The 13831-nt window shown below is 46.0% G+C and overlaps 1 protein-coding gene across 2 annotated transcripts in view; it reads left to right on the top strand.

Moving 5' to 3' along the window:
* LOC307133175 (uncharacterized protein) overlaps positions 1-13462 on the top strand; it is an 86363-nt gene extending 72901 nt beyond the window's left edge. The window contains exons 33-37 of one of the 2 annotated variants that reach the window (XR_013817373.1): positions 6461-6481; positions 6613-6897; positions 10875-11015; positions 11515-11616; positions 13146-13462. Coding sequence is in view for 1 of the 2 variants with exons in the window: in XM_079828025.1 (XP_079684151.1) it covers positions 6461-6481; positions 6613-6897; positions 10875-11015; positions 11515-11558 (491 nt within the window). In the remaining variant the exon portion in view is untranslated. Of the gene's footprint in view, positions 1-6460; positions 6482-6612; positions 6898-10874; positions 11016-11514 lie in introns of both variants that reach the window. The other variant, XM_079828025.1, reaches the window with a different exon arrangement.
* Positions 13463-13831: the final 369 nt, after the last annotated feature.

The raw sequence follows: 13831 nt of genomic DNA, 5'->3' as shown, positions 1-13831 counted from the left end.
CGATGGTCTCAGGAATAAGGCTAGGCCACAACATCACTGTGAAGCACTTTCAGAGAGTGCTGGGTCACATGGCAGCAGCGTCCAACATAATACCTTTTGGCCTGCTATACATGAGACCCATCCAGTGGTGGTTGAAAACCAAGGGGTTTTCCCCCAGAGGGAATCCTTTCCGTATGATCAGGGTAACGCGCAAATGCTCTCGTTCCCTAGCCATATGGAAGAAACCTTGGTTTCTGTCCCAAGGGCCAGTGTTGGGAGCGTCTTGTTGCCGGAAATCCGTTTCAACAGACGCCTCCCTCACTGGCTGGGGCGCGGTCATGGACGGCCGCTTTGCGAGGGGCCCATGGGAGAGCCGTCATTCCTCCTGGCATATAAATTGCCTGGAGATGATGGCGGTATACAAAGCTCTCAGGAGCTTTCTCCCGCACCTCCGAGGCCAGCACGTCCTGGTACGGACAGACAATACGTCTGTCGTAGCGTACATCAACCGCCAGGGAGGACTGAGGTCGCGCTTTCTGTACAAGACAGCACGCCAAGTCCTCCTGTGGACCCAGGGGAAACTGTTGTCCATCAGGGCAATGTATGTCCCGGGGGTCCAAAATCAGGGAGCAGACATCCTGTCGAGGCAGGGGCTGAGGCCCGGGGAGTGGCGACTCCACCCAGAGGTGGTGGAGGCCATATGCAAGAGGTTCGGCCCAGTGGAAGTGGATCTGTTTGCGTCTCGAGAGACGTCCCACTGTCCACTGTGGTTTTCCCTCACGCATCCAGCTCCGCTGGGGCTGGATGCCATGGTGCAGACGTGGCCGAGGCTGCGTCTGTACGCATTTCCCCCGATTGCTCTGCTCCCGGGAGTCCTGGAAAGGGTCCGTCGACAGGGGGTCAGTCTACTTCTGGTAGCACCCCGTTGGCCGACTCGAGTTTGGTTCTCGGATATCATAGCTCTGCTAGCAGGTCAGCCGTGGGAGATTCCTCTGAGGAGGGATCTCCTATCTCAGGCGGCGGGTACGATATTTTACCCCCGCCCGGAGATTTGGAACCTGTGGGTCTGGCCCCTGAGGGGACCAGGTTCATAGAGGCTGGCCTATCGGCAGACGTGATAGAGACCTTACTCAGCTCCAGGGCTCCGTCTACGAGGAGACTGTACAGCCTCAAGTGGAATGTATTTTCCACTTGGTGCAGAGAACGTGAGGTGGACCCAGTTAACTGCCCAGTGGCTTCAGTGCTGGAGTTCCTCCAAGATCGTTTCTCTGCAGGGCTTACCCCGTCCACACTCAAGGTGTACGTGGCTGCCATTGCGGCTTTCCACACTCCTTTGGGTGATGGGCCTCTGGGTAGGCACCAGCTGGTTGTACAATTCCTCCGTGGGGCTCGGAGGATGAGGCCTGCGGCTCGGTCCAGAGTTCCAACCTGGGACCTGGCAGTGGTTCTCGAAGGATTGGCTGAGGCCCCCTTCGAACCATTGGAGTCGGCTGGACCGAAGGATCTGACCCTTAAGGTGGCTTTTCTCCTTGCCATTACCTCTCTCAGGAGAGTGGGAGATCTCCAGGCCTTGGCGGTAACGCCAACCTGCCTGGAGTTTGCCCCGGGAGGAGTAAAGGCCATCTTACACCCTAGGCCGGGCTACGTGCCTAAGGTGCCATCAAGGGTGGTCAGGTCATTGGTCCTGCAGGCATTTCATCCTCCGCCTCATGTGACGGCGGAAGAAGGGAGGCTTCACCTACTCTGCCCGGTTAGGGCTCTAAGAGTTTATCTGGCGAAGTCTGCACAGTGGAGGAGATCACAACAACTGTTGGTGTGTTTTGGCTCACCTAAGAAGGGATTGCCTGCGTCTACTCAGACAATCAGTAATTGGATTGTCCAGGCGATTACCATGGCCTATCAGGTGCGCAGTTTGCCTTCACCTGTGGCTGTGAGGGCTCATTCCACCAGAGGCATGGCCTCTTCGGTGGCCCTTCTTTCTGGGGTCCCCTTGCAGGATATCTGCGAGGCGGCCGGGTGGGCTACCCCACACACTTTTATCAGGTTTTATAGCCTGGATCTCCCTACGACGCCTGGTGCGAGGGTGCTCCAGTCCTAGCTGTGCCCGGTCTCCGGCTTCACACTAGGGCAGGCGCTACCCTTCGGTGTGGCCTAGTGGGTACTCGTTCCCCAAAGCGTCGTCCCGATGCAGTGCGAGTTCCCTCGAAAGGGAACTGCTCGGGTTATGTATATAACCCTTGTTCCCTGAGAAGGGGAACGAGCACTGCATCCCGACGCCACACCTTGGCGCGCCTGGAGCGCATGCTTCAGAGCAATTACTACCGCCATTACGCTCCAGCAACCCTTTTATACTTCCGGGTATGCCGTCACGATGACGTCATCACGCACGCCAATCGGATTGGCCTAGTTGGCATTCTGGTTTCAGATTCGCTGATGCTAAGGGAGCATCCCCAAAGCGTCGTCCCGATGCAGTGCTCGTTCCCCTTCTCAGGGAACAAGGGTTATATACATAACCCGAGCAGGTTTCCACTTTTTAAAACCGCAACAGAATCAGAGCAAATGAGACACACAGGCCTTGTACAGGATGCAGGAAGAATAAATGCGATTTCTTTCCACCCATTCATCTTCAATTTTTGAAAATGCCATTGTTTTTGAGCGTCGCTTTCTACTCTCAGTCTCTTCTTCACTGCATGTGTGACCGCACGTCTGAACGTAGCAACAGTGAGCAAAGTAACGCTAACTGTCGTCGCAACCTGTGGCGACATAGGACCCAAACGGTTCTACTGAGCTGCCTGATATAAATGTGATTTAATTTTTAAATTTTATGGCATTTGGCATTTATTTATTTAATTACGTCAAAAGGCTTCGCGGTCCGGATGGACGCATCTCGCGACCCCGGTTTTAGAGTGTCACCCCTTTACTGCTGTGTACTTTTTTCAGCATTGTGGCCGATTTGTAGATTGTACACACAAATATTCAGTGAATTTTTTTATTTTTGCCGATTTCCCATTCATTTCCTATGCTCAGTCATTTGTGGCCGAAGATAATGAACGCTAGTATTTTTTTATGACCACTTAGCATGCTCGAATCATGGGCCTCAATTGTTTTGTGTGTTTACATACCTAATACCATAACAGTCACCAAGTTTCATATCATTCCGATGAAGCTGTGACCGAGGAGCACCAGAGGGTTGTTTAATGTAGCTATCTAGAGAATAGGGGTGACACAGTGCAGAAAGCCACTTTCCATTGGGTAGGGATGTGCGCAATGACTAGCCTAACCCCGGTAGTATAACAAGCCTAAGCAAGCTTAATTGTTATACTAGTTTGACTTGACATGGAAGAAAATGGAAAAGTTTTGTGTAAGCTTTCAAAATCCTCCTTCACCCGAGTGGATTTATCTGAAGCCTCCGCGAGCGCCAGAGAAAACTGCTCGGGTTATGTATATAACCCTTGTTCCCCAATATCGGGTTGTTCCAGGCGGCCTAGCCCTTTGAGACTCTACACGCAGTAGCGTGTTGACGCCTTCTCAGAGAACTGTGTTCCTGGGAGTCGTATGGGATTCTCTGCGTTGTGGGCACAATTGTCTCCCGCACGTATAGAGTCCATACGGGCGGTGGTCTCTAAAATGTAGCTAGGCCACAGCATCACTGTGAAGCAGTTTAAGGACTGCTGGGGCTCATTGCGGCTGCGTCCAACAGAATATCTCTTGGCCTGCTGCATGAGACCCTTACAGTGGTGGCTGGGAATCAAGGGGTTTTCCTCGAGGGGAAAACCATTCTGTATGATCAGGGTAACGCGCAGATGCCTTCGTTCCCTAGTCATATGGAAGAAACCTTGGTTTCTGTCCCAAGGGCCAGTGTTGGGAGCGTCCTGTTGCCGGGAATCCGTTTCAACAGACGCCTCCCTCACTGGCTGGGGCGTGGTCATGGCGGCCACTTTGCGAGAGGTCTGTGGGAGACCCGGCATTTCTTCTGGCACATCTACTGCCTGGAAATGCTGGCAGACTACAAAGCTCTGAGGAGCTTTTTCTCGGACCTCCGCGGCCACCATGTCCTGATACGGAAGTGAACCAGGTGGCTTTCCTTGAGGGGAAATCCATTCTGTATGATCAGGGTAACGCGCAGTGGCCTTCGTTCCCTAGTCATATGGAAGAAACCTTGGTTTCTGTCCCAAGGGCCAGTGTTGGGAGCGTCCTGTTGCCGGGAATCCGTTTCAACAGACGCCTCCCTCACTGGTTGGGGCGCGGTCATGGACGGTCGCTTTGCGAGGGGCCCGTGGGAGGGCCGTCATTCCTCCTGGCACATATTTTGCCTGGAGATGATGGCGGTCTACAAAGCTCTCAGGAGCTTTTCCATGGACCTTCGCGGCCAACATGTCCTGGTACGGACAGACAATACGTCTGTCGTAGCGTCCATCAACCATCAGGGGGGTTTAAGGGTCGCGCCCTCTTTGCAGACTGCCGCATCACATCCGCCTGTGGTCCCAAGGGAAACTGTTGTCCATCAGGGCAATGTATGTCCCGAGGGTCCAAAATCATGGAGCAGACATCCTGTCGAGGCATGGGCTGAGGCCCGGGGAGTGGCAACTCCACCCAGAGGTGGTGGAGGCCATATGCAAGAGGTTCGGCCCAGTGGAAGTGGATTTGTTTGCGTCTCGAGAGACGTCCCACTGCCCACTGTGGTTTTCCCTCACGCATCCAGCCCCTCTGGGGTTGGATGCCATGGTTCAGACGTGGCCGAGGCTGTGTCTGTACGCATTTCCCCTGATTGCTCTGCTCCCGGGAATCCTGGAGAGGGTCCGGCGACAGGGGGTCAGTCTACTGCTGGTAGCACCCCGTTGGCCAACTCGAGTTTGGTTCTCAGATATCATAGCTCTGCTAGCAGGTCAGCCATGGGAGACTACTCAGACGATCAGTAATTGGATTGTCCAGGCAATTACCATGGCCTACCAGGTGCGCAGTTTGCCTTCACCTGTGGCCGTGAGGGCTCATTCCACCAGAGGCATGGCCTCTTCGGTGGCCCTTCTTTCTAGGGTCCCCTTGCAGGATATCTGCGAGGTGGCCGGGTGGGCTACCCCACACACCTTTATCAGGTTCTATAGCCTGGATCTCCCTACGACGCCTGGTGCTAGGGTGCTCCAGTCCTAGTTGTGCCCGGTCTCCGGCTTCACACTAGGGCAGGCACTACCCTCAGTGTGGCCTAGTGAGTACTCGTTCCCCAAAGTGTCGTTCCGATGCAGTGCGAGTTCCCTCGAAAGGGAACTGCTCGGGTTATGTATATAACCCTTGTTCCCTGAGATAGGGATTGAACACTGCATCCCGACGCCACACCTCGGCCCCCTGGAGCGCATGCTGAAGAGCAATAATGTCAATAAAGCAGTGCGAGTTCCCTCGAAAGGTAAAAAACCTGAGGTAAAATTAAATTATTTAGTTTTGCTGCAGATATACTCTTTCCAAAATAATATATTAATTTCAAGATATAACATTAACACAACAGTAATTTAAACATAGCCTTTGTAAAAAAAATATATATATTTAAAGCAAAACCTTAAATGTGCCAAAAAAATGTAAACGACTAACGTTTTTAAAGTATTTTAAAAGTCGTCTAGCAGCAGCACTAACGTTTAATCGACTAGTCTCGCACATCCCTAGCTCAGTGTCACACATTGTAGATGAAAACAGAAACAGGCTCATAGCTGATAATGCAGAGAAGCTTCTTTTCATCTCCAAAAAGGGCTGTATGGCTATGATAACAGAATAATTTAATTCAGTTGTTCTGCTACTATGTTGTGTGGTACTGGAATCCACTGAATGTTACAGGTTACATTTATGTGAAATGGGCAGCAGTGCCATGTTTGTTTAGGAGAACACCAAGTTGAATGTTAAAATGTCAGCAACAGCATCAATTTGTGTATTTACTTTGTTACAGTCAGAAAGTGAAAAAACATCTGATGAAAATAAAACATTGTTAGAAGAACTGTAATGGTATTAAGTACTCGGTATCGGCAAGTACCCAAATGTAAGCACTTGTCCTTGTACTTGGTCTGAAAAAAGTGGTATCGGTGCATCCCTAGTATAGGGCAAAACCAAAATTTGTCCCAGGCTGTAAACATGTGTTCTTCTGCTGTAAAGTTGGGCATTTTAACATGAGCTCAATGAGATTCTGCTCCTTCTGGAGTCTGTCTCTATTGGCCAGTCGATGAATTGCAGTTTAAGTCACTTCTGTATTGGCTTCAAGAGAAACTGGGGGAGATTGCCGCTTGGATGGGACGAAGCTCCTAGTAGAGCATAGAACACCACTTAAAAACCATTTTAAAAAATCTGGTGAGTGTCCAGATCTGCACTCAACCCTACATGCGGACCCAAGCAAGTTAGCAGATTCACACTATTGTTGCTATTAATGTACAAACTGGATTTTAAAACTTTTTTGTCTACTTTGTTTTTACAACAATATTTTCTTTTGTATTCTTTCAAATAACAGCATCATATTGGCGCATCCAAGGTAAGTTTCATTTCCTTCAAATTAGTCAACATTTAAATAAATAAATATGCAGGATAACATTTTGATTTCGTTCATCTTGACTTAGTTTAGAGCACAGTTTGGAATTAATGAGCATGTCAATGTGATTTCAGACGCCCCAGTGCCCAGCATCACAGTGTTCAGGCCGATGCAGGACAGAGAGCATGTGATCGTGATGTGTTCATTTGGCAGGAGGTTCATTGAGAGCTCTTTCCAGCTGTCAGTGGAGGGTGATCACAGCTACACACTGAAGATCCCACTGTGTTGTTCAAATGAAAAGCGTTTGTTTGATGTGAACGTGAGCACACCTGTTTCCTTCACCTGTGTGCACGAGATTAATTCTGCGGTGAACCGTCACAGTGAGACCTACGCCTACAGCCCATCTGGTAAAACATACGGTAAATACACTACAAATTACATTTTCCAAAGTATTATAATCCTAATGCTCTGTTTTGCTGGCATGTTGGATTTTGACACCTCAACACACGTCAATGTGATCTAAATACTTTAAAATGTAAGATTTGTCCCCCTGTAATGTTTAAAGTATAACTAAACCCTAAACCAACTTTTTTTAGTTAATGATCTGTAATACTGGGGCTTTGTTAATGCTGTTTATTGATTAATTGTTAATTGTTAATTGTTTATTGATTTATTATTATTGAGTAAATGTTTTGACATTTGAGTATAAAGTGTTTTAATTCTATAAAATATGGTGTAAAACCGCCAAAGTGCTGCCCTCTTAAGGTTGAAGGTGGCTACTGCAGTTGAATTTTCCTATTGGACGTTGTGGTACATCGTGACGTAGGATGGTACCTCCAACGGCTCACTATCCGCGCCTCTGGCACGAGCTCACCACGCCCTCAGAAATGTTTCCCCCAATCACATGATTCACTCCAGTATGAACTCTCATGTTACATGAAGTAGAAACATTATGAATGAAACTGACTTGACACTTACTTTAACATTGTAATGAAGAAAATACGGTTAAATAATGCAGTTGTCAGTACACGTCAGGCTTTTTTGCGATATTATTGCCGCCCGTCATGTGTACAGATCATTTTCATACATGAGACTCGCTTTCAAACCCTGACACGCAAGTGGTTGCCGCGGTAACGGACAACAATACCGTAACGTGCTGGCTAACTTATTTGAGGAAATCTGTTTATAATAGGCTTTTAGGTCTTAACTTATTGGTCCTGCGCTGCTTATTGATTCAGTTCATTTGAATGAAAATCGTAGGTATATCAGATATCTGATCTATTTTAGTGTTATTCAGTGTAAGGATTTGACTGTTCATAGATTAGGTCAGTTCTCTTGTGCGGCTGCTTCATTAGCATCATCGGCATCGGGAGTTAACGCAGTTTGAGCAGCGGCTCGCATTGATAAGGCTCTGGGTCTGTTTCTACAGACAATCCACCTTTCTCCACTTCAGGTGAAGGTAGGAGAAATGACCGCACTGTTGCAAAGCTGGCGTCACTCCAGTCATTCTCCATTTTTGCGACTCGCAGGTCTGACAGCTGTCAATCAATCCGTCACTGCGGGTCTCAGGTCACGCCCTCCGCTCAGCCCCGCCCTCGGTTCATCCCCTCTGTCTCCGCCGGGCTCTGCCCACTTTTCCAGCATTTTTAAAAAATTGCTCTGAGCAGGGGTTTAGTTACCCTTTAATGAGGTTTCCTTCCAATGGATTAATGGCAGTAATACAGCGGCACACTGGTTCATTATTTCATGTTCAGTAATTAAAAAATATATATATCTGTTTTATTGAAGCACAACCCATCAACATGAGAAATTTGAAATGAAGGTACCTTACTAGCAACATGTGGGAGCATCAAAGATATATAATTTCCTTTTTACTAGTTAAAATTTTGTTAAGTATGGCCATTATATAGCCTTTCAAAATTGTAAAAAGTATGCGTCTCCTTACATCTTATAGAAGCTCAAACCAACATGAGCACACCGTATTACAAGACACATTGTAAGGCCTTTATTAACCCCCGGAGCCGTGTGGAGCAGTTATATGATGGATAGATGCACTTTTATGGACTTAAAAAACAGCCCATCAAGTCAATACTATTATAAAGCTTGGAAGAGCCAGGACATTTTAAATATAACTCTGATTGTGTTCGTCTGAAAGAAGAATGTCATACACCTAGGATGACTTGAGGGAGAGTAAATCATGGGATAATTAAAATTTTTTGGGTGAACTATCCCTTTCATTGAAAAAAATTGCTCTGCTCTGTGCTGGTGGACACGGACCGTAAGCGATTTAAAATTGAAGTGGAAAAAGAGGGAAAAACGTCAACGTCAGTTCGACATGTCACACAATGATTAAGCAGTGGGAAAATGTCCTCACTGTCACATCCCTCGTCCGCAGCAGGTTTATTAGGCTGCTGTCACTTTAAAACCGAATGCAAAGACCTAATACACTGACAAGCATTCAATTGCTTTCCCAACTCTTTAAGTGAAAACTCCCCAAGGTGGACATTCTGAAATATTTTTGTGTGTATTTGTCCGTTTATGCCACACCCGAAGCTAGGGCTGCAGCTATCGATTATTTTTGTAATCGATTAATCTAGCACTTAATCGATCGATTAATTGGATTTTTTTTAAAAATGTGTTGAGAGGGAGAAAAAGAGGAAAAGCAATTTAATTTATTAATATACACAACAGGTTTCAGGCTGTAATCTAGCCCTGACATCAAAGTAAATATCTGTATTATGTAGATTTCTACACCTGCAGCATTTACCATTAGGCTACTAACAAATAATATATAATTTCTGGGGTGAGCCTATTTGTTATGTTAACCTAGCAACCTGTGTGTGTGTGTGTGTGTGTGTGTGTGTGTGTGTGTGTGTGTGTGTGTGTGTGTGTGTGTGTGTGTGTGTGTGTGTGTGTGTGTGTGTGTGTGTGTGTGTGTGTGTGTGTGTGTGTGTGTGTGTGTGTGTGTGTGTGTGTGTGTGTGTGTGTGTGTGTGTGTGTGTGTGTGTGTGTGTGTGTGTGTGTGTGTGTGGAAGAGTGACGCCCCAGTCAGACCAGTTGCTTCATTGCAGTTTGGTGCGGCAGAAATACATACATTCATTTTCAAAAGAACGCTTAATTTGGCTTGCATTGCGGTGCATTTAAGGTGAAGCATCCGTTCGAAAAATCGCGTCACAACATCACGTCCCGGTGTATACAGTGAATGCTGAAATTATTGTTGCGTGGCTACATAAAAGTTTAAGCATATGTGATGCATTGGCACGATTGGTCTGACTGGCACGTGAGAGAGATGTAACAGATGTTATAGGCTATCAATTTATTAATTTCACAAAATTTCTCCCTTTATCAATTTACACAATTATTTTGTATTCTTTTAATATTATTTTCTGTTATTTGAGCTGTTTTCTATGTTTATATATGCATTTCTAAAGTGTTTGTTCCCCTTTAAGAAATGAGTTCCGGGTGAAGGCCTCTTTTTCACAAAGTGTCTTTTTTTATTCACCCAGAATAAAAAATGGTCTTTGGAATTTCTGTTGTCCGGTCCGCCTTAATTGCCAACACAACGCAGAGCGACGATCCAGACCGGTCACAGAGACGAGAGTGCATGCGTGTGTGTGTGTGTGTGTGTGTGTGTGTGTGTGTGTGAAGGGGTTCTTTTTTTAGGCTATACTCTCTTGCAATTGAACGTGAATACGTTTACTACTTAAAAACATCAAAGCTAAACATCATATCTAGTCAAACCGCATCACGACATCACTACAAATACAGTATGGGATTAAAATCAGCGAACATCAATGTATAGGCTTAGGCTACGTTTCAGCTACGCTTGGATGCTGAATCATTGAAGTCGTACTGCTGTGGAATGCCAGGTTTACTTTGCAGTAGATACTTTGCATCTTGTTCTCTTCTTTTTTAAGAATCTAATGGTACCAAACTTTATACATTCTCTGCCATTTATGGACATCTTTACTCTCCGCCATCGCGCCAACTAAATTCAAAATGTATCACGCGCTATGGTGTGCTTCCTGAATTAACGAGGCTTCGAGGCCACAAGGAATTTTTGTAATCGAGTTAATCGAGTAACTCGATGAATCGTTCCAGCCCTACCCGAAGCCCAAAGTAGCCTATACTTGTTTGTGTTTCGCTCCATCTCAGAGCATGCACAGTAAGCCGCCTTGATAGCTAAATATAGTTTTCAACTTTTTAGTATAGAGCAAGTCCAGCATGACGATAGTAAAGCTACATGTTTTCTGTAAATGTTTATTTTTTTCTCTTACAGAAAAACCATGTTTTCCAAATGTGATCACATGGGAACTGTTCCAAAACCATGTTTCAAAATGTGTTTCACATATAAAATTCATGGGTTTTTTTTTTTCGTGCTTGTGTTTGCTTCCAGATTTTTCTGCAGTCTTGGATCAGCATGAGACTGGAGTATCTTCATTCTACATTGGCTTTTTCTCCTTCATTGTTGTTGGTCTCTTCGCCATGACTGCAGCAGTGCTCATGGCCAACCTTAGGACTATGAGCAATGCTAAAGGTGCGCATTTCTCCAAAACAACAACATACACATAAAACTACTGTATACATCAGGGGAACGTTGATCATGGAGGGCCACTCTCTTGCAGAGTTTAGCTCCATCCCTAATCAAACACACCTGAAGCTAATCAAGGTCTTCAGGATTACTAAAGTTACAGGCAGGCGAGTGTAGTTTTCAGGGTAAGAGCTAACATCTGTAAAAGTGGCCCTCCAGGATCAACGTTCCCCACCCCTGGTATACATCATTCATGTTGTAGCATTTGGTTTTAAATAAAAGACTACTACACTTTTCGTTCCATTGACTTTCATATGCATGCGAATATGTCAGACAGCAAATGCAAGCTCATGCGAAAAGTTTTGTTCAGGTTTGGTGAACTCTCACGTGCATTTGCATCAAATCATGAAATTAAAATAATGATATTTTTGCAGTAAAGTCGAGTAGATTGCATATTTTTACATTTTGAAATGTATTATTTAAATTAATGCATTTGTTTCAACAGGTTCAGTGATTACTGGGGTAGCGAATTACTATGATGATGTATAAGAAGACTTAAGAAGAGTTTCTGAAGGGGAAAGAATGGACAACGTCTCAGGTTACTGGTGTAACCTATGTCCTCTTTCATAGGTTCACTCAACGCTGCGTAGCTATGATGCAATGATATACCAGATAACATACATGGCCGGATCAAGCAGATAGAACATGCAAACCCAGAGCCATGTCGAGATCAAAACTATAGAATCTGACAAAAGTGTGCGGGGAGGACCAACCTGCCGCTACACAAATGTCCTCCAGAAGAGCCCCTCTAAAAAGCACTTGAGAGGAAGCCACACTTCTGGTAGATTGTGCCTGAATGCTGAGAGGTGAAGGTAAACCACGCACCTCATATGCCAACAAAATAGCCTCCGTCACCCAATGGGAAATTCTTTGTTTTGATGCGGCAAGCCCGCGGCGGTCGACACGAAACATGCCAAGAGCTGGTTTGATTTTCTCCAACCACCGGACCGATCTACATAAAACTTCAACGCTCATACAGGGCAGAGCAAATTAAGCTTTTCATCCTCTTCTGAGGCGAAAGGAGGAGGGTGGAAAGAGTGAAGGGTGATAACTTGAGAACAAAACGATGTGGACAGAACTTTGGGCACATATCCTGCCTGGGTCTTAGGGTTACCTTGACTAGACCAGGAGCGAAATCCATACATGTCTCGTTAACAGAGAGAGCTTGTAGGTCTTTTTTTTTTGTAGAGAAAATCTCTCGTCGAGTCTAGACGACTGTGACTCACGGGGCTTGTCCGGCCAATCAATAGCGAGCTTTTCAGTAGCACACGAAAGTCACGTCGACAAGCTCAGCGTAGGCTGCCGAAAGTCGTGCTTCCTGGAGGCTAGGTGGGAAAGCGTTGTCGATTAAAGCAGGCCCGAAATCCTCTGAGTCAGACACTGCAGTGAAAATGACATCATCTAGCCCGAAAGAAACCGACTCGCTTCCGGGCTAGGACATAAGTAGTCGTGTGAAAACTTGTGCACGTGCTCGGGGGATGGAGGGAGAGAAAGGGTGATCGCACTCCACATCCTCGAGCTCTATATCCGAACCCCAGGTCACGGATCCGAGGGAGGCCTGAGCGGCTTCAGGAGCGCAACAGGGAAAAACAGACGACTCCTTCTCAAAATACACAAGCCTAGAGCGAAGGATTTTGAGAAGGAGATTATCGCAGAATTTGCATTTAGAAGAGCGTGTGAAAACCCCAAGCATTTAACACACTTACTGTGAGGGTCATCATTCGCAATAAAGCGAGTGCATGGCGGCAGGCAGCGACGAAACTCCATGACACTTCACCACAAGGGGAACAAAGTTCCACTATCTGCAGTCGCTGAAGTGCTGGTGACGAAAGTTGTAAGAATTCCAATATATTTGGGCCAGAAAAAACGAAACCGAAGGGCTAGAAATGGCCGCCTCGTGAAGGCAGAGAAATCTGAGGAGCGGATGGTGCGCGCTCCAGTATAATATGACGACGTAAGAGCATCGGGACGGTGCCCGCACCATCAGCCAATGAATTGCCGTGATTCTATAAGGGCTTCAGACAATCGACACACCCAGAGGGCGTTCCCATTGCATCATAGCTACGCAGCGTTGAGTGAACCTATGAAAGAGAACTAATCAATTAATCAATTCAGATTGATCAAATCATTTTCTGCATGCTGAACTGTTACTGTTTTATAGGCTACATCTGTATAGTGAGATGGAAATGTTTTTTAATTATAACTAACTAACCAAATTTGCTTTTACCTAGTAATAGAGAATTATACATACTGCATAAAGAACCAATCATATTAGAGAAAAATGTAATGTAATGAATCATGTAACCTTTGCCTTGGACTTACTCTATAAACTGTTGTACTCTTTTGGTCTGGGGATTCTCTCTCCCGGCCGTGATTAAAGCATATTCAAAGGCACTGTCTGGAGTCTGTCTGCTTACTGCTGGCCAGACACTAGAGATCTTACTTCCATTGCCAAGTGATAGTGTTTCTGTCAGGACCACTATCGTCAAAGATGATTGATTGACTATTAGCATACAGTTTGGATTGGCGGTAATGGTTCCATGCAGCCTATCATGGATAAGAGCAGCAATAACCTCCCTTAGGGTAAACAGAACAGAACCAACACAATGTATTGCAGATATCATTAATGTCAATATTAAATGTACAAAATAATTCAGGAATTTAGTCTGATTTAAAGGGCTGACATCTTTGCATTTGAAATGAGCTGAGGGGGCGTGGTTTAACGAGGTCTACGACGCACGAGCTGCTGCCAGAGAGACGGG

Source organism: Gobio gobio (genome assembly GCF_949357685.1).
Source record: "Gobio gobio genome assembly, chromosome: 10".
Taxonomy (NCBI): Eukaryota; Metazoa; Chordata; class Actinopteri; order Cypriniformes; family Gobionidae; genus Gobio; species Gobio gobio.
This window is presented reverse-complemented; position numbering and strand designations above follow the sequence as displayed.